This window comes from Sander vitreus, chromosome 17 (assembly GCF_031162955.1).
Source record: "Sander vitreus isolate 19-12246 chromosome 17, sanVit1, whole genome shotgun sequence".
Taxonomy (NCBI): domain Eukaryota; kingdom Metazoa; phylum Chordata; class Actinopteri; order Perciformes; family Percidae; genus Sander; species Sander vitreus.
In genome coordinates, this window is record NC_135871.1 from 14639688 (window position 1) to 14661116 (window position 21429).

The 21429-nt window shown below is 38.7% G+C and overlaps 1 protein-coding gene across 4 annotated transcripts in view; it reads left to right on the forward strand.

Annotated features, from left to right (window-relative positions):
• Positions 1-525: 525 nt before the first annotated feature.
• The window catches only part of dst (dystonin), a 100511-nt gene continuing 79607 nt past the window's right edge, over positions 526-21429 (forward strand). Inside the window, exons 1-3 of one of the 4 annotated variants that reach the window (XM_078272784.1) lie at positions 526-722; positions 17009-17070; positions 19792-19881. In XM_078272784.1, the coding sequence (XP_078128910.1) occupies positions 545-722; positions 17009-17070; positions 19792-19881 (330 nt within the window). In that variant the 5' untranslated portion in view covers positions 526-544. Of the gene's footprint in view, positions 723-1930; positions 2106-15756; positions 15914-17008; positions 17071-19791; positions 19882-21429 lie in introns of those variants that run through there. The other 3 variants (XM_078272789.1, XM_078272785.1, XM_078272783.1) reach the window with 3 other exon arrangements.

Sequence of the window (21429 nt, forward strand, 5' to 3'; positions counted from 1 at the left end):
CACACAGCGCACCATCCGCTCAGCCCTCTGGAGATCTGACATCACCTCACATTCTTAAATGCGTAGATAAGGGACGAACTCGTGGCCGGAGCATCCTTCAAAGGGCGTGGCACCCATTTGGAATTGACGAACAAAATATGTGACAAGGGTGGAAGCTAATAACGCGCAAATAGGATTGTTATTTTTCTTCCAGCTGACAGCTCTCCATGTATACAGTGGTAAGTCTTATTGTTGACCTGGCGGGGGAGCCAGATACTATTGATTTCACATTGTCTTTATTTGGCTCAATCTTTTATAGTTATGGGTTATTGCAAGCTGGTGGCGTCCTCACACCTACGCTCACATTACGCACTTTGACCCGCGATGGTGAGAAATAATGTGATTTGTGGTGAAGGTCCTGTGCTGTGTTCTACATTTTGGCTGTGTGTGTGTGTGTGTGTGTGTGTGTGTGTGTGAAATCGAGACTAGCATTGTTCTTTTTCTTTATTCCCGTTTTCTTTTGTCTCAGAGCTCCAGTTCGGGGAACCCTTCCCTGCACTGCTCCATGTCTTCCTCGGCGGATTTCTCAGACGAGGATGATTACAGTGTTAAATCCGGGTCGGCATCACCTGCACCCGGGGACACCTTACCCTGGAACCTGCCTCGACATGAGCGATCCAAGAGGAAAATTCAGGGAGGATCCGTGCTGGATCCAGCGGAGAGAGCCGTGCTCAGGATCGCAGGTGAGTGGCAGTCTCCTTGTTGTTATCAGTAATGTAAGGAGAAAAACAATGAGCGAATGCTGCAATATAGCCAACGGTGCATATGGGGCTGCAGAATTATAAATAGCGCCTTGTTAAGGTGTAGCCTATCTTCTCTTTAGCCTGCCTCCAGTTTTATTTAGGGGCATAAACAAGGTCTGGATTTGGGGTACATGTATAGGTATTTTTCGGTTGGCTCCTGTTCTGTATATGATGCTTTAAAATGAATCGTATGGGTTTTTGGATGTGGTGCAATTTTTAAAAAGCGGCTATTTTTCTTTGATTTTCATAATTGGTAGCTTACCTAGGCTACTCATTTTTAATGTGTTTATGCCTATATATAATAAATTGGCCATAGCTATCATACAGCCTACTATTTTAATATGAATTAGGCCTATTTCAACAAAAGTTGATAGCCTAATAAAAATCAGGTTGGAAGATTCTGACAGAAGAAATAGGCTAACTCATGCTAGTTTCACATTTGATAACATGCTTGGGGGAAATAAAGTTTTATAGCACTTAATTATTTTATTATGATTACTTTGATTCCAATTGTTGTAAAATCCCTGTCATTTGACTGCTGTGGGTGAAGTTTGGCAGCTTACAGGAATCTGTGTGACATCGGTGACAGGTAATGGGCTATTGGCATCAAAGCCACAAATATAGATTACTTTCTAAATCCGTCGATGTTTGGAGTCTTTGGCAGGTGGACAACTATGAAAAAGAACGTGGTAGGCTACGTTACGAGCCGGATACAGTAGGCTACGCCTGACTAGGAAAAGTGTCAATTGCCACACTGTAAAAAATTAACAATTAATTCAGCCTGGTTTTGGGATCTTATTTTACCCAATGATGCCACTTCCTGTATATTGGGTTGGACTGGGGGAGATTTAGCCTCCTGTGTTAAGAAAATAATATTTAAGTTGTATTCTAGTTTAGCCTACATTTAAGCTAAGACTCAGTTTTTACTTTTTAAGACAGATATGTTTTGCAGCGCAGCACGTCCGGCAGTCCTTCCAATCAATCTAGTGAACTCGGAGAGGAAGTGTCGCCTATTGGTCAGAGCGCAGACAAGGGAGGGATGTAGGGCGTTTCCTTCAGTGCAACAACAGCGCCGATCACTGTTGAGCACATACACATGCACACAAGCACACACATACACACACATATATATATATATATATATATATATATATACACACACACACACGCACACACGTACACGCGCTGTGTCCCTGTCCGCCGCTGGTGTGTGTCCAGTTTGTGGAGCCTGGGTTATGGCTCAGTACGGACCGCAGGCTTATGGTCTCTCGGACGAACAGGAATACCTCCAAGCGTATGAGGATGTTTTGGGAAAATATAAAGGTAGGATCAATGCTGACTGGATCTTGTTTAGACTTTGGGACGATGAAGAAATTGCCTGATTGCTGCTTGACAGTTCAATGAATGTCAGCCTGCCCCCTCTCTCTCTGGTGACTGGCTGGTCTTAGTGTCTTTATCCCTGCAGTGGAAAAGTGGGAATATTTCCTGCATGACATCACAATTAGGTTGCATTTTAGTAGCTAAGACAAAGGCTTTATTATGAGTTTTTTTATGATCTCAGTTGATCATTAGATTAGAGGATTTTTCTTCTCTTGTTTAGCTGTTATATGGAAGTGTTTAGCTTGAAATAGCCTATGTCTGTCAAGCCGGATGATTACAGTATCTGCATCGTTTATTGTCAAATTGAAAGGTCAAAACAGACAAGTCAGGTTTGCTATTTCAGTAAATCATACTTTCACAATGTAAATTATCTATTTTTAGGGTGAATATCATTGACTGAATATTGCTCAGCTGACCTATGTGGTGTCTCAAGGCAGACAGGACAATGACATAGCAGGGTGAGGCGTTAGCTCATAGCTCATAGCTCATGTCACTCCATGTAGCTGCTCCTTTTTGGTCTAAATATTTCATTAATTAGAGCAAATCCATCACACATCAGAGGTCTATGCGATTCACTGTCTCTTTGACAGCTAAAGCTCGCTAACAAAATCACATGCACTCTGAGGCCAGGCCTTTGGAGATCTGGTGGAGCTGAATTCAAACTGACAGCAGTGGTTTTAACCCTTGTGTTTCCTCTCCACAAAAGAAACTCAAGTAAAACAATAAATAGCATATACAATGCACTTTTGTACTGAATGCTTGCCGTCAGCGTGTTCTCTCTCTCAGCTGTTGAATATTGTAGCCAGCAGGGCCAGTCAGCTGTGGTATAAGGCTTTTACTGACTGGACTCTAATATGATCATATGATGATGATGATGATCATTAGGAATCTGTGGCTGTTGTCTTTAGACAGAGAAGTTGTGACACACCATGAGCTTCTATCACTAACTACTATTCTGCAAATAGGTTTTACATATCATATACTGATTATTGGGGGATATTCGACTCCCTTACAGTTGTTGCATGAAAGATGGACTTTTTTAAGAAAGGTAAGGCGTTTTTCGGTATTTTCTTGATCATTTTACTAACAAATTTCAAAGTTTATGGATGTATTGTATAGCTTCACAAAGATGCTAATGATCGTAGTTTGTTGTCTCAATTTTACCATTTTGTCGCATTTAACTCATTTTCTTATCAATATTATTCTGCACATAAACATCTGGCTATTGAGTGATCCTGGCAGAAACGTAAGATCAGCTGTTGGGCTAAGCTTTACTTCTAGCAAACTCATCTACGACCCTGTTTCCGTCAGCTTTGTTCCTATCAGTCTCCTTATAGCAGAAAAAAACATTCCAGCTTTGACTGTTTAATGAAATTATTTATCAACATTTATTTACTAGTAGGTCAGTTAGGGAGAGAGGATTCTAAATTCATAATTTCTTATAAATAAAGTTGTGTTCTGTCTGAGAATGGTGGAGAGTGATGGATGATTCACACGTTATAATTTTCAAAAATAAAATATAATTTTTGTGAGAAGAAAGCTTTAGAAGGTTTGATCTTAGTTTGGAAAAGTTATTGTATGCAATACCATAGTAAGCAGTGTATTTGAGTTTACAAGACTGATAAGGCCGTGCCAACACCTTTTACCTTCCTAAAACAATTTAGTACCCAATGTTAATGTTTCTTTCCAGTCATGAAATTGGCTTAGAACTGTATTTATTGTTTTCATGAAAAAGTTGGATTGCGAGATATTGGTCGAGATGTTTTTCTATATGGGCACTAGCTAAGTGCTGGAAAAATCACTGTTTTTATTGTGGCTTTAGTTTTATTTAGAGTTGTTGGGATCACCCAGAGCCCTGAGCGTCCGTCCATGTGATGCATAGAGAATTGCAGGAAGACATTTTCATAACAAAATCATCAACAGTAACCAAACAAACCAAACAGACCAGTAAACAGCCAGTGGGCTTGCTTTTAAAAAGGAAACAGAATTGTCTTTGTCCTGTCTTTGTTTCATCAAATGAAAATGTTAGATTGGATCCTTTTTCATATTTAACTGTTGATGTTTTGGCAAAAGTACTGTAACTTATTGTTTATGTGTGGTGCTTGTCACCTGTTGTCTGCCAGAGTCAACAAACACCTCTATCAGTTTCAGAGAAAATATAATAACTGGAGGAAAAAGATGTACAAGCTTCATTGTAGAGAGTGAGTGCTATGTGGTGTGCTATGTTTGGCCCTTGTTAACTACCAGTGGGACCTTTGGTAAGCTCTTACTAATATAAATCAGTTAAGAAAATCAAAGAAACGCTGTATGAAGTTCTGTACTGTGTTTGAAAGAAATGTGAGTTTAGAAACTTTGGTGACTAAGCATAATAATCACCATTGACTGGGAGCATGCATTTAGTTCTTATGACTCTAGCTGTAAGAATGCCACACTAATTAGGTATTAGAGTTAATAGTACACTTAACAGAGGATTTGCTGTGGATCGGGCTCAAATGCAGGCTTTACAAAAGACTGTAAACTTGAGGAATAAGTTAAGGACTCTGTTTCTCAAACACATACAACAGTTAATGGCAGTGGCTGTGTGGGATCACACTGTTCCTGCTGAGCCTGCTCGGCAGGCCGTCAGCATGAAGTGGCCATAGAGTTTCCCAACAGTTGATCATCCTCTGACATCAGGGAAGATTTAATGGATTAGAAATTTGGTGGTTCAGTCAGCTCTTCTTGCAGTTCATTTTGTTTTTAAGTTGCCATATGGCGTAAATTGTTTAATCAGATTGAAAGTACGGTATATTTATAGAGTTAAATTCAAATAAGCATGGTTTGTTAATTGAGAACCCTGCAGATTTAAAGTCAAGCTGGAGAAACTTTTTATTTTCAGAAATTGTGACTGGCTTTTCCGTTGTCATGCACAGATGTTTTAATGTTTAAATAATTGTTTTCTCCACTACATCTTTTAAAATAAAATTAACTAAATAGGGTAGGCTACTAGTTTAAGAATCAACTGTTAGATGACAGCCATATACAGCTGTATATGATGCTTTAAAATGAGATCGTATGGGTTTTTGGATGTGGTGCAATTTTTAAAAGCGGCTATTTTTCTTTGATTTTCATAATTGGTAGCTTACTAGGCTACTCATTTTTTAATGTGTTTATGCCTATATATAATAAATTGGCCATAGCTATCATACAGCCTACTATTTTAATATGAATTAGGCCTATTTCAACAAAAGTTGATAGCCTAATCTTTTAAAATAAAATTAACTAAATAGGGTAGGCTACTAGTTTAAGAATCAACTGTTAGATGACAGCCATATACAGCACAGTATATCTTGTATATATGTCATATATATATATATATATATGTATGTCTTTAGTAGCCCGGCTCTGTAAGTTGTGTGTTATAGGAGGGTGTGGTCTGTCTCTGAATCATTGCAGTCTGCATTATGTCTCAATTTCTCATTACAAGAAGGATTTTTGTAGATACATTAAAGAAACGTATGTTTATTAAAACCAACCTTTTTACACTTGTATTATTTTGCCTTATCAAACACAGCGACGAGTGAGAGAGCATTGTGATTTTTTTGCACAGTCACTGCCTTTGTCCATCCTCCTGGGCCTTGCCCAGCCCAACCCCTCTGCTCTATGTCGACAGCCCACTCATCACATTCAAATGGCCTAGTGGCCCACACGCAGCAGGCTACTACCGTACAAAAGACACTTTGTTTTTATGGGAGAAGCATCCAAGTTCCAGAGACTTGTTCATGTGTCAAGTTGATGTTTGTGATGTTCCTTTTTTTGGCTTTTCATTGACCGTCAAGGAGCCACACTTTGAAAGTGTTCTCTACTCATCTAACTCAGCCCACAGATTAACATTCTGTACTGAATAATGGTATTGCACAGTTAGCCACCGTAGCCTCCAAAAACAGAGCACTAATCTACTAATTTATATTGTTCACAAACAATGGAAACATGCTTCATAGGTTTAAATTAAACTTAGTTTTAAGATCAGTTAATCATAGTCAAAAGAAAGACTACCCCAACATATTACATGTAGCACATACATGAAATGACTGCCAACCATAGATATAAAATTAGTGGACGTAGCATCTGTGATGTCACCTATTGGTTTGTAAACTTCTGTTTAGAATTTTTGCGATACGGGTTTTTTTTTTTTTTTGTCATCTAGAGTTTTACCTGCTGATAAATGCGGACCTCTGGATACTGCCGCAGTGCACTGCACGTAGGGTGGAACAGGAAATCAGCAAACATTCTTTTAAGTTACCAGCTAACTCTAGCGGTAGCTAGCTAGCTAGCTTGGTTAGCAGAACGCTGAATAAGGCATTTCTAGGTGACCAAAATGTCCTAATTAACTATGATGAAGTGAAAACACACAGCGAGAAGGTCAAAGTTCAAGATTAAAACATGGACAACACCCAAAAACTATTTTAACCATTTTAATTTACACATACGCATTGCTAAGCCTCTGTCATGATTGACAGGTTGCAGTGTAGCCACGCTCCTAAAGCATCCCCAAGTTTATAAGTTTAAAATAAATGGGACCATAATTTACAAAATGAACATCATGCTGTATTGAAGACGACTTGAAACTAGCGATTGAGGCCATAAACTTATTATGAAAATGTTTATCAATGTAATAAATCAAGTGAGAAGTAGGGTCATTTTACCATAGACCTCTATAGAAACTGACTTGTTTTTGCAACAGGGCAAGTCGCCCTCTAATGGAAATGAGATAGAATGCAGGTTTAAGGCACTTCCGCATTGGCTTCACTTTTCAAGCCCGGAAGCTTCATCCATTATTATTATATAGTATATGCTGCCAACCAATCATTTTCCACTGTAATGAAACAATTTCTTAGTTAAAGCCAGTGGCATTTTATTTTTTTATTTACATATTAGGAGATAATGGAGAAAAGGATTTGGCATGGCATATTATGCATTTCATAGCTGGACAATTGGAACTAACTTATTTAAACTAACATACAGTAGATCTGGTTTAGCTAAAATGTGAGAACAGATATGATTTAGATAGTATAATTTATCTAATTATCAAGGGTCATGTAACAGCTACCGCAGCCAGAACCCTTGTGCTAAGTGCTAATGGCTAATTAAGGGCATTTGATTTTTGGATCAGTGTCCAACTCCAGCTCAACTTGGTGCTTCATCATTTCACATTAACATACAGCAGCTGCCTGTGGTTTCATTTTACAGGTTTCACCCACAGTAGACGTTTTCTCAGATCAGTATGTCCATTTAAATGTCCAATCGGAAATGTATCTGGTTGTTTTGCTGTTATTGTCCATCAGCTTGACAAGGTTTTATTTGGAAAATAAAATGTTAAAAAATAAAAACATTCTCCAGTAAATACAAAGTACAATATATACTTATGCTAAATCATATTGTTGTCTTGGCCAAGCCCCTCATTGATCTAATCAATAGACTTTATTTAAAATGGGCAGTGTAATCCGAAACAGCAGAGCTCTCAGAAAGCTTTTTACTCCATCAGTTTTTAGCTACAGAAATATGTCTGTTTTATTTAATCTTTAATTCTATATTAGTCCTAGATTTATCATTTAGAGATATACATGCACTGTCCTTGTGGAATATGTTTGATTTATATCCTTCACGTATTGTAATGAAATATAACTTAAATGCAGTCACATGCAGTTGCATTACATCTGTGTCTGAGTGCTCACTGTTGTATTTCTAAATGTTGTATTTATATGCTGTCATGGTGATGGGAAAACCAGCATGACTGAACCTCATTCCACAGCTTTGCCTAGCTCCTCTTACATGAGATCATCTTGTGCGTCTGTCCCAGCCATGACTCATACTCTGTAGCCTCTCCTCTCTCACTCCAGCAGCATCACCCTCCTGAATGCAGCAGATGCTGGGACGCAATCCCATACTCGCAGATTTCTCCACTGTTTCATAAATGGCCAGGAAAGTACTTCCATCTGTTTTTGTGTTCACTCTAAAATCTACCATTTTAAAACCATTGCTATACTCTCATGAATTGTCTTATATCAGTCGTGACATGTAAAAAGAGATATAAGAGAGAGAGAGAGTGTGGTGTGAAGATGCAGGCCGCTGACAAAATAAATGGAAAAACCTGAATAAAGGAGATTGCAAATGCTTCCATCACATACTATGGCCTTCATCGTCATCAGTTCTAAACCCAGTTAAACACCTATTGTAGATTTTGGACGGATGTATTAAGACAGCGCTCTCCACTAATCTCATCAAAACACACACAATATCTTTCAGGCAAATTGTGTTCATTTCTTCAGTAAAATCTAAGTCAAGGATCAGTGAAACTGTTCTGCCAGGTTGCGGTAGCCGAGCACCTTCTTGAAACACTTCATTTCGGGTTTGGCTCAAGCTACTCCCAAATCTGCTTCCAATTGATAATGTAACTCATCTGTGTAGTTGGTGTTTTTTTTGGCATTGTTAAGTAATCATTAGTGTTTTTCAAATCATCAATCATTGATGTTGAATCACAGATTTTTTACAATCTGGGGTAAAAAAATTTAATTTACACAGGATTACCTTTATACTGTGAATGTGAACAAAGACTTTTGATGACATTGTGAAGTTGCTTGGGATCATGGGAGTTGTTTTCATTGTTAACCACCATTGCCAATTAAAATGCATCAGTGTATGGTTGAGTTAATCTATTATAGTTGTATTCATGTTACGTTTAGTAACATTTATTGAAGTCTCTTAGCGCAGGGGAGTCAGGCAGATGGACAGGGGTGCGCTAGCTGGCTAATTTAGCACTAGATTAGCCGACTATCCCGACAGCAGCCGTTACGTGGGGAATTTTAAAGTGCTCATATTATGCTCATTTTCAAGTTCATAATTGTATTTAGAGGTTGTACCAGAATAGGTTTATATGGTTTAATTTTCAAAAACGCCATATTTTTGTTGACTAATTGACTGTAAATTAATAATTAATGGACAAAGCATCCGGTTTGGCGAAGTGCTGCAAATGTGGAAGTGCCTTAAACCTGCATCTGAATTCCAACAGAGGGCGAGACGTGCGGTTGCAAAAGGAGGTCGGTTTCTGTAGAAGTCTATGAGAAAGTGACCCACTTCTCACTTGATTTATTACCTCAGTAAACATTTTCATAATGAGTTTATGGTCTCAATCGCTAGATTTAAGTCTTCTGAAACACAGAATGATGTTCATGTTTTGAATTATGGTCTTGTTGATTTTAAAATCGGCGATAAAGCAGGGGGTGTTTTAGGGCATGGCTATGATGTGATTGCCAGTGAAATTGTGTAACGTAACGTGGCTCCTCCCTCACTCCTCCCTCTCGTCTAAAATCGCCACATCTGCAACCAGGATGGCTGCCGTTACGGTAAACTCAACGACTCATAGCAGATCTCCACAAACCAATGGGTGACGTCACACATGCTCTGTCCATTAATATTATACAGTCTGTGGTTGCAGAGCATATGGTCGTGCCATGCTAGCAGCTAGGTGAGCATTATAACGTGTGTGACAAAGTGACGCATGTTCGTCACGGAAGTAAAGGCTGGACTACAATAGAGCTGTTTGGAGCAGTTTGTGAACAGTTTCTCTGGAAGATGGTAAGGCCCTTTGGGGTGGACTTTGGGCTTTTTCACTTTGTAAACCTATAACATGCACAAAAAGATATATATCACAATAAAGGAAAGGGAAAAAGCATAATATGAGCACTTTAATCGTGGTTTAGTCCAGCGCTGTTAACCGTGGTCAAAACAATCATACTGAAAATAACTTTATGACGCCTTTGACAGGCGACAAAGCAATACGCTCTGTGTCTTAATTAAAATGACAGATTTCTGAACATTGTTTGAAACATTTATGAAAATGTAAGTACACAACTAAAAATATATATAACATGATTATAGTCGTTTTTAGACATTTTAATGCAAAAATAGTACATATAACTTTAAGTCTTGATAAGGATTCTCCATAATCTGAGCAAGAGTCTGGGGAGGAAAACATTTCCTCACATGCACAAATATTCATATCTACTCTACTCATATGTGGTAGTTGCAGCTGTTGCACATATGCAGGCTTGTATCAGAGTGTTAGCAACTGTGTGTGTGTGGGTGTGGTGTGTAAGTTTCGTCCGTCCCATTAGCTGTCATTATTGTTTCCTCCTCTCCTTGACTTTGCTGAGTGCATTTGTAGTGATAGCTCTTGCAATAGGGCACTTTGCCAGCTTCACCTTCATCCTCCATTTGCTTTTTATCAAGGGTGATACAATATTTCAACTTCACAAGTGAGGAAATTGAGTATTACATCTTATCAACCTGAAACCTAATGTTACAGATGTTATTGATTTAAGAAGACTTTTTCTTAGTTTCTTCTTTGCTTTGCCTTAAGTCTGGAGACGAAAGACGGAAGGGCTGCTTAGAAGGTTTAGCAAGCTGTTTCAGTTACTGAGCTATTGTACTCACATATTTCAGATGCTGCCCTGCCCTTCTGAGAAAACTGTAGTATTCTCAGTTAGAAAGAATGACAAAAATGCACCTGCAATTCTCTCCCCCTTATCATCCCACTAGTATTTTTGTTTACCACCTATCTGGATACCATGTTCACAACATGCCTATTAAAAGGAAATGAAAGAAGTTAGCCAGATTGAGCTGAGTCATCATTTCAGTGGGCCTCCAGTGCATTTCAAACCCCTAATGTGTTATCTGACAAACGGTTGAATAATAACATTTTAGGTTGTTGTAAGTTGTAACAGACCATTTTAGCCATGATACCGGCATTTTCATACCTCCTAAACATCTTAGCTTTGTCCCTGCTGTGAGCATGTTAGCATGCTGATGTTAGCATTTAGCTCCCGAACCTCACAGAGCTGCTGGCATGGCTGTAGGATTTAGTCTTATTTTACAAAAATATAATCGGTGTCTAAATGACAAGGGCTTGCGACGCAACAGATCTTAGATCTAGACCTACTTAACAAAATACATTACTTTACATTACACAACATTACATACATACTTTACATTAGCAAATAATGTGTTTTGTATGTTGTTCGTCTTATTGAAGCATTACGTGGGTCTTGAATAGCACTTTTAAAAGTAAAGTCAATCAGATGTCCGTGATCTGCGTAACGACAGTACAGTGGGACGTTTGCCTTCAACAGAGCGACAGTAATAACCTAATATACCATCATTACTGAGATTAAACTACATTCACGGTTATGTTTGCACTGAATAACGCATTCAATAAACAGAAACATAACTCTTGCAGCGCACATGAATAGATGCGCAATATTAGCTCACACATAAAATAGCACCCTCGTGAATTAGCCTACTGTTGCTAATGTACATTCATAAATCCTATATAACATTGTCCCGTACCTACAGGACATCAGACTTACTTATTGATGCACGCAAACAGTAGTGTCCACAAACTTAGTCCAATGAGGGGAAAGGGAAAGCGTGATAGCGTTCCACGTTAACGCTTTTTTCTCTCTCACTCGAGACCGCTGTGTCCAACGTTACTAGCAGGTAGAGCGAGCTACAGCTGACAGGGAGAGAGAGCGAGAGAGAGAGAGAATGTATCACTACAGCCAATTCAGTCTGCTCAAAGCGATGGTATTTTTCACAAAAATAGGTTGCACGTAAGGGGAAAAAAAAGTAGCTTCCACTTAAAGGAGAACTCCGGGCAATTTTTACGTTAATCTTGATCGCTGTAAGTATGTGAGTACTGTCGGCATTAGCTGCAGCAGCTCCATATTGCTAGCACCGATTCGGCTCGTTTCTTTTTGCTACCGACAGTACTCACATACTTATAGCGATCAAGATTAACGTAAAAATTGCCCGGAGTTCTCCTTTAAGGGTCCCTATCTTGCACCCTGCGCAGCACAGCGCAAAGCCCGACGCAAGTGTCTTTGCTAGTTTAAGACCGACGCAGTTGTCAATTTCCCGTCCAGCTCCCGCGACTAGGATTAGTGTGTATCTGACAGGCTGGGAGCTGTGGCATCACGATGGTAGCTCTCCATCTTGATGTCGGCCAGCCATCACGATGGACGATGATATCATCCATCGGCACAACCCTACAATAAACCAATCAGAGTGTCATCTCCCATTCCCTTTAAAAGCCTGGCGCATTTGTACCATGGTGCATTGCTATTATGATGGCGGATTTCCTAAGCAGGAAGGAGAGATTTTCAGGAGAAGAAACTGATCTGCTTATGCGTGAAGTGAAAGCACGCGAGTAGATCATATATGGCAACAAGCATAGTGTGTGCAAGCTGTGCACGAGCCTAGGCTCAAGATAGCAATACGTCAAGAATGCACCTGAACACACCTCCCTGTAAGACCAGCACGGCCATGAACGCACAGATGGGCGCAGGTGCATTTGCTTTTTAAACGACGTAGGCGCTGGATGGGAAATTGACAACTACGTCGGTCTTAAACTAGCAAAAACACTTGCGTCGGGCTTTGCGCCGAGCCGGGTACAAGATAGGGCCCGAGATTTGAAATGCAAGCTGTTTAGCAAGAATGTTTAACGAGTCCTTGTCATAGGCTGGAAGGTCGAGGGCTTTTCAGTTTATACGAGGTCAAGAGGATTACAGAGGCTGGATTTTGATTGCGAGGATTTTTTGACTCTGCTCAGCTCAGAATGTGGGGATATTTTAGGCATCCTGACGTAACAAGATGCCAAAGGGTGTCACCGGCCCCCTGTGCCAGGCAGTTTATCCGTTCTCCTGTTCAAAGAAGCTTGAGAAAATATAGTAATGAAAGTGTGAAGTGCTGTAGACTGTTATGCTGCTGGTTGCATTTTCATCAGTCTGGTAGTGTGTTGTTGGAAGCAATTTGGTAAATATCAGTCATACAGACCAGTGTCATGTCCTAAATCGCTGGTTTTAGAGTACGTAAAAATCAATACTGGCCAAACATATCCTAACATCTAAAAAACGTTCCTTTTAGGATGGATAAATTACATTCACAAACTAGAAAATAAGACTCCAACCCTTTTCCAGAAATGCATAAGAATCAACTGTACAACAAATTCAACTCCACTATAAGCATTTACTTCATCGGTCATATTTGTTGTATGTAAGGAAATGAAGGACGTCACCTAAGTGGCACAGATTATGTGGTCTGCAGTTGCATGGGCAGCATGGTTTAGGGTTGTAGCTATTTATAGCCATGCACATGTGCTGAGTTCTACAAATAAGTGTCTCAGGAGCTCTATGCTGTTTGAATGCTGGGGTGGACTGTTGGCTAGCACTGTGCTCAGTCTGTAGACAAAGTAGGCTACACACAGACCACAAAAACCTTAACCTTTATACAAAACTGGCTACTGTGTGTCAAGATTTCAGTGCTGTTTGTTATGTCATTGTTAAAAGAAGCAATGCACTTGAGTGTGCTCATATACAGTTCTCTGTTAATTACAGAAATACTGTACAGTAAATAACAATGACTACTTAAATACTAACAGTTTAACTTCCTACCATGGGGTACATTTTAAAGGCTTCAATTCAATTCAACATTTTCTAGGCAGCCCCAAGGTTTTAAATGTCAAGAAGTTCAAATGTAATATGAGAGAGACGTGGTTAGTCAGGCTTTCGTGATCCTTCAGAAGTCCAAAGCTGTTGGTTGACACATTTTTAAACTGTAATCTGAATTTAAAGTAAGAATCTGAATTTAAAGTGAGAATGTTAAAACATAATAAGAAAATGTGTGCATTATTCCTAAATACTTAAAGCATTATTGTGAAGTGCTCTCATGTACTGTATGTAGTTCTAGTTGTCGTCAATTGTCACAATACGGAGGCTCTTCCCGATATAAGCAAACCGTTGCAATGAAATAAACATAATACATTTAGTGATGATGATGGGTTAATGTTTTTTCATGTCTTTGCTCCAAGCTTTTTCAGAGACTTCTTGACAGCAGCTTTACTATTGTATAAAAACCTTACCTTCAAACCGCGACTAATTTAGCTGATAAAGTGTATGATCATATTGATCTGACATTATGTCATTGTTATTGTTACGGGGACCGAGCTTCCTGATATCTGATCTTTACTAATATTTACTACTGTTTTCATGTTATGACCAAATAACTTACAACTACTGTTTTAAAGTGTAATTTATTTTGGGCTGATATGAAACCAGACTTCATTGTCACTTTTTATTCTCATTAGATCCTATAGAGGGCACCATACTATTAAACACACTCTCATTTTTTAGGAAGCACAGGTACAAAAATAATTGACTCATATTCAAACCTGCTCCCTAGTTCTGCTTCACAGTTTTCACACCACCTGACAGTGGCTGATGTTGTTCTGAGTCTATTAAGTGTGCGGTTTATCTGTAATCTGTACAGAAGCCTATTGCTGACCACGTCTGATAGCTGGCTGATGATACTCTCATTCTGCTCCCGTCCTTTGCTTTCAGATGGAGAGTTTATTGGAATTTTCAGCCAATCTATATTAATGAGTTTCTCAGGACAGGTTTATATATTATTCAGCAAAGCTTAGATATGGGCATTTCAAATGCAATTAGTGTCCTATTGCAGGCCACACTGCTTTATTACTCTGTGATTTAGCAATGACAAAGCAGTACTGTCAGATTACTTTACTTTTTTGGATTCTTTTTTGATAAATGTTTTGTCAGACTCGGATGTGATATGCTGATGTGTTGCTTCCTTAATTTAATGTTTGGCTTTGTGTCAGGCCTTGATCTAGCTGTGTAGACCATCATACAGAATAATTGTCAGAGCAACCCATTTTCCAATTCTCAGCAGCTTTTACACATGCACTATTTTTAGATGAACTAAATGCAAGAATCTGTAGAGAGTACAGTCACAGGGCTCTTAAGGTACCACCCCCCCCCTTATTCTGGAAATGCATGTTTCAGGCTGATAATTCAAAATCCTGCAGTATGTTCTTCACACAGATTTTTGCTTCACTGGAATCCCACAACTTAAGACAGGAGAGCTTTCTTTTTCTATAACTTTCTTATGTTACTGGTATGCTCCGTATAATACTCTTTTTTATTTGTCTGATAGTTGAATATCTTCCATGGAGATTGCTTGTCCTTTGTTGGTATTTTTTGTGTCGTATCATGAAGGGTGTTGATTGTTACTTGCCTGGATGTGTTCTCAGTTGTTTCTGCTGAGGTAAACACTGTGGTGAGTCTTGGCAGATGCTCAATAGAGAGATGATTAACTGAAAACTTTTGCAAACTTGAAAATCGAGGACATATTGCTCAAGATATATTGATATGAATTATTGAAGTATTTTCATGAATGAAATGATGGTACATTGCTCTTAAATTGCAGCTTGAATAAACTGTATCTTGCCACAGTAAGTTGGAACCATCCAGAAACATGTTAACAAGGAGCCTTTCTTCTTCTTTTTTTCAACTTTCTTTAAAAGAAGCACAATTTTTTTTTTCTGTGGTTTTGAGTGCTGCAGCTAGATAAACACTCAGCTGGGTGGAAACTCAAAATAGCGAGTAGCCATGGAAAACCTGACAGGACTCGTTCTTGATGCTTGATGAGAGAGGGAGTCGCGGCTTCCCTAGAGGCTGTAGGCAGGCAGGCAAGAAGAAGGAGACTGTTACTGCTTCCTCAGTCGCTTATCCACATGGCATCTGTCTACCTGAACCACGATCCTCTCGACAGCCCTCAGGAGCTAGTGCAGAGCATGAAGTACCCTCTGAAGGCTGAGAGGGAGCATAGAGCTCACCTGGTAACTCTAATGTGCTGCATGGGTCAGTATTTATCTTGCTGCTGCTTCTTCTTGTCATTTCCTTGTCAAGTTAGGTTAGTCATGTCTGAGCTTGCGCATTACTTAGTTATTTATTAGTAGGTAAGCCTTGAGCAAAACTTCCTCTGTAACTGAGGATTATTAAAGGGAGGAGGTCATCTGTGTTGTTTATCCTGTGGCCAATGTTCAGAAAAATACTTATCTTCCAGAGTGTTGTTGTCATTAGCAGCATAGTAAATGTGACTTAGCCGACAGATTGTAATGTAATTGATTGTACATGTGAGTTTTTTGGTGTTCACTGAGGTTGATTTAAAGGAGTTGTGTCAGGCAGACTGGGAGACATGGAAGCCGTGGAATAAGTCACAACTGTGGTGACTGGTGTGAATATTGCTCTGCTATGACACTGGATAGAAGCCAATCTCAAGGTCCAGCATTAAAAATACAAATTCATAATGTTGACCTTAAAAACATAAACCTTTTAGTATACTGTTAGAAATGTATTGAATTTGAGAAAATGTATATAATCAGTTTCCTTTTCCTTTTTAATTGCTTCCATTTGCGTCCTGGTTTCACTTATGTCACTGGCTTCAGGAAGTCTGGTTGCTACGGTAATGGGAAGCAAAAAAAACAACAATATGGTCGGTAGCATGCAGGAGAGTGATGTCATTTCAGCCTCTGGGAAATTACATCTTCTTTATAGCCACTTCTGGGACCTGCGGTCTTTAGATGTCCTTACTTTTCTGCATCACTTTCATTAAAACTATAAATCCAAAAATAACATTGCACATGAGCCTGTACAGCAGGAAGCAATAGATTCACTTCAAAAATGAACTGCTTAATGCATTAAAACATAAGTAAAGAGAGTTAAATTGTTGACCCATTAGTAAAGAACTGCTGTTTTCCCATTTCTCTTTGTTCGTAGTTAACACTAAACATGAGGGGCCACATAACAGGCTTTTACAAAGCAAAATTGGGCTTGTCTAATTACAACCTTCTTCAAAAGAGATTTGTGTTGCCCCAACACCTCTATGGTGATTGCTTTACAATGTAAAAAATAATTCACAGGATGCATTTTTTCTTTTTTATTTCTCTTCTTCAGATGAAAGAGACAGAGTGCAGAAGAAGACATTTACAAAATGGATAAACCAGCATCTGCTGAAGGTAAGAACACGTGTGATAGCGTCCTTTTTTCTGTTACCATGTCATATTCAGAATTTCTGTATGTGAAAACTGATCTCATCCATTTGTGTCCCATGTTTTCCTATGGAAACTATATTCATTAATACAGAGGTGAAACCTAAATAATAGTTCAAATTCCAACTTTTCTTCCCCCTACGACATTCAGCGAACCATTTTCCTCTAACATAAACAATCCATTAGAGAAGAATTGGCAGTGATAACAATTGCCACTCTTCATGTTGGGTTCCAACATGCTAACATTTTTCCCCAGATGTTATTAAAGCTTGTTAAAAGTAATTTAGCATGACATATGCTGTTACTCTGCTGCAGCAACAGTTTGTCTTTTGTTGTCAGAAATTTGAATCGCTTATTGTGGCGCTTCATGTGTGTGTGGAATTTAATAAAACACTTTAGTAGACAGACAAGCACTGGCAAGTCTCATCTAATAGGCCTTTGTACGAAATGCATCACTACCTGGTAATCATGTGTAATGTTATACTTTATAAGATTCATGCATCACTGGTGCATTAATCACTGCTATTACTACAAATTCCACTAATGTCTGTGATGTAAAAGGCATAAACATTGCATGCAATTATGTGATGTATAAATTAAGGGGATTTCATTCATTCATTTACTTCACTAGTATTAAAGTGCATGAAAAGCAATCACACAGTGTGAGCTGCTCAATGATACTGTTATACAGTAGATGCGTTAGTTGAGGCCATGAGTCCTGTAAATGGGATATCTTCCAGGGAGGGAGTAGCTTGCCAGATAGAAATGAGCAGCAGCAAATATGGCTAAGTAACAGAAACATTTTAAGACTCAGGAATTCCCAAACATAAATAAATCAGTGACCAAATGAGCAACAAAAGTAATGATAGAAGTTCAGTTATTTTTGTATAAGCTGACTCAGCAGAGACAGTTTTCAAAAAGTCCATTCTTGCAAATAAATCACCACGTTTGTTTTAAAATGTGTAAAACAGGTTTTTCTAAAACCCGTGCTTAAACTGAAACTGAACACCAAGTTGATTGAGTGGTTCTAAGAAAGACACATCAGCAGCAGTGGTGGGTTGTAGTTAAGAATGTGATAGACTTTCATGGTATACTGGTATAACCCTCAAAGATCTCTTCTTTAGAAATTTAGATTATGGTGAAAACATCATGTGTAGTAGTTGTATAGCTTTATATTTGTTATAACGAACAGTCATCAATGAACAGGTGTGTTAATAACAATATTTATAGGAGTCATTATAGTATTTGATTTCATTTTGTATCTCAAGCAAGGCTTGTATCTTCAAGTCTATGCAAGTTGACTTTCATATCATATTGATTGATATAAATAGAAGGTAGGAAATCAATCAAAGACTAATTGTATGCTTTGGAAAACGGGTGGCCGTCGCGTGAAGCATATGAAACTTTTAGTCACACTAGCAGTGTGTGTCCACCACACTGAAATATCTCAACAACTAACTGCTGACTCTGGTGATGCCTATAGCCTCCAGACTTATATTACATGACACGGTGGACCACTCTTTTCCCCCCGACCGTGTTGTATGTATTGTTTTGCTCCTGAGGGTATTTTTGTGTTCTTTGATCATCATTGTTAAAGTGTGTGTATACAACTGTGCTGAAGGGTCAATTTAAGGGTCAGTCCTTACTTGATGGGGATGGGGCTTCCCGTGAATCAGTGCAAATGACTGTCGTGTGATGTTTTCAAACAGGAATGTATTTATTATTTCCAATAAGAGAAATATTAGAAGGATGAATGCCGCATGCATACCAGCTGCTGGTTCCTTAAGGAAATACCTGCAACAGCTCACACTGATTCATGAGGAACGCATTTTGTAAACTTTGTCACAACCGAAAGAAAAAGGAAACAATATATTATGTTTATAGTACTGCAATAAAACATCACACATGCAGAGAGAAACAGAAACATGAGTATAAAAACAATATGCTCTGTACTGTAGTTGTTTGAACCCGTTGAACTTGAGTTGATGGTTTAATTTGAATATTTGCATTTAACTTCAGGTTTGACAGTCAGATTCAGAAATCAGAGGTGCTGAGTAATAGTTGGGGACCTGCTTTGTTGACCCAATAACATAAGGGTGCAAGTCTATTTTGGCTCCACAGCTGTGGCTGCTATCTGGGATTACAGTGCTGAAAGCCCTGTGTGAAAGCAGGTCAGCGGGCAGCAGGGTGATTACAGAGGTGCGGTATTTAGGACAGGAAGGAGAGATGGGCCTACAGGACGGAGAAAGAGTTGCACCAGAGTTGTTAAGTGCCTCGCTCAAGTATTTAGATAAGGTGTCACAATTATATCCTGTGTGTTTTATTCTACATTTGTTTCAGTTTAGAGGGAACTGTTGTAAAATGTGTAAAACCGTTATTTCTAAAACTAGGCTTAAACTGAAACTGAACACCACATTGATTGAGTGGTATAAGAAAGAAACATAAAAGGCAGTGGTTGATGTGTAGTCACGCCAGGTGTAAGAAGGCGAGACACTTTCCTGGTTCCTGGTATAATCCTGTAGAAAAGATCTTTAGAGAGATTATTATGGTTCAATAACTGTGGTGAGAGATTTTGAAAACACCATGTACAGTAGTTGTATAGCTATATTTGTTACAATGAACAGTCATCAATGAAACATTGTGTTAACAATATTTGCTCACATTTAGCTTTCTTTCTTATGTCGGTAGGTACGAAAGCATATAAATGACCTGTATGAAGACTTACGAGATGGACATAACCTGATCTCACTGCTGGAGGTTTTGTCTGGAGACACATTGGTGAGTTAACGTTTTTCTGTTGTTTTAATTTCCGTGGTCAGTGTTTCTAATATATATAGAGAGAAACAGAACTCAAAAGAAACAAGGTTTGTCAGAAACACTGATAATGTTTTGGTACATGTGGACATGGTTTTATTGAGTTCTTAGAACGATGTCCTTTGAGATCAGTCTTATGAAATCACAAAACATTCAGATTGTCATTAGACACCAATAATGAAAGTGAGCAATGTATTCCTCTTCCTGTAGAGCAATCTATCACACCTTTGCATAACAGATGCACTTGCCCTCCCTCCCTCTGACTTACATAACTGATGGTAGGAGGGAATCCTGGGATTTGAGGGTCTGTAATCAGATCTGCTGTGATTTTTACATCTACCGAAACTCACTCAATAAAGTTACTTTTTTTTTTTAACTGTATGCAGGTTTAAGACTGTTTAAGACTATTTTGTTTCCTTTTTTGTTTCTTTTTCCTTATCCATTCTGGGATATCTATGAAACTGACTGATGTTTGCTAAGTTGTGTTTTACTATTAGATGTAAGATGTGGTACAGTATGCCTTGCTTTAAATATGTTTTCCTGGATACACTGAGGGATGGGGCGCTTTGTGCCACAGTAGTAGTGTTCAAGTAGCGACATACTTGAGTGGGATATTAAATACGGTGATCAAAGTTTAACTTGCTAACTAGTCTTTCTAACGCACTAACTGCCAAAGGCTACCTTCATTCTTTATTTGGATCCCCCAGTCCCCAAGCAGGAGCTAACCATAACAATTAGGCTTGGCTATAGGAATATTATGGTCAATGGACCTTAAAAGCTGCAGTAAAATCCAAGAGCACAGCCAAGAGCCATTTCCTGTCATCTATATTAGAATAAGTAACGTACACTGCAAGCGTGGAATATCCCATCCAGGCTACATGGATACAGTATGTAGAAACGGCACCAATGTATCGGTCTGTACAAGAAATTAAAAGCAAATTACTACAGACATTCCTGTGCTTGTTTCCACAGGTGAAATTTATTTAAATACCACAATTACATGAGCAGTTATTTAAACCTCTGTATGTAAAATCCCTGTGGGATCTCTGCTGGTTGTGACTGTGTCCTCAAGTCTTTGTACTCTTGACCTTTAGGGGACCAACATTGCTGCACTTCTGTGCATAACAATTCACGTCCGGTCTTATCGAGAATGCCCTTTTGCAAATATTAACGCACAATAACTGCACCTGACAGTAATATAGTAATATTACAATGAGCAGCGTTTCTTTTGAGTGCAGGAAGCTGTGCAGTTATGGTGATTAAAACACAGCTGGAATGATTGTTCTGTCAAAACTTGAAGTTGATCGTCTCTAGGTGTGGAACACTTTTCAAATGCTAAGTAACCAAAACTTTTCACAAATATGAAAGTGTACTTGTACTGTGTTAATCCAGGTGCCCAATAGGTTACTTTGCATCTGTTATTTAACCAAATGGTTAAAAGAAGAATTGTGGAAATTGTCATCTTATACAGTAGTCTAATTTTATTTGTAGAAATGTAGAAATAAACTAAAC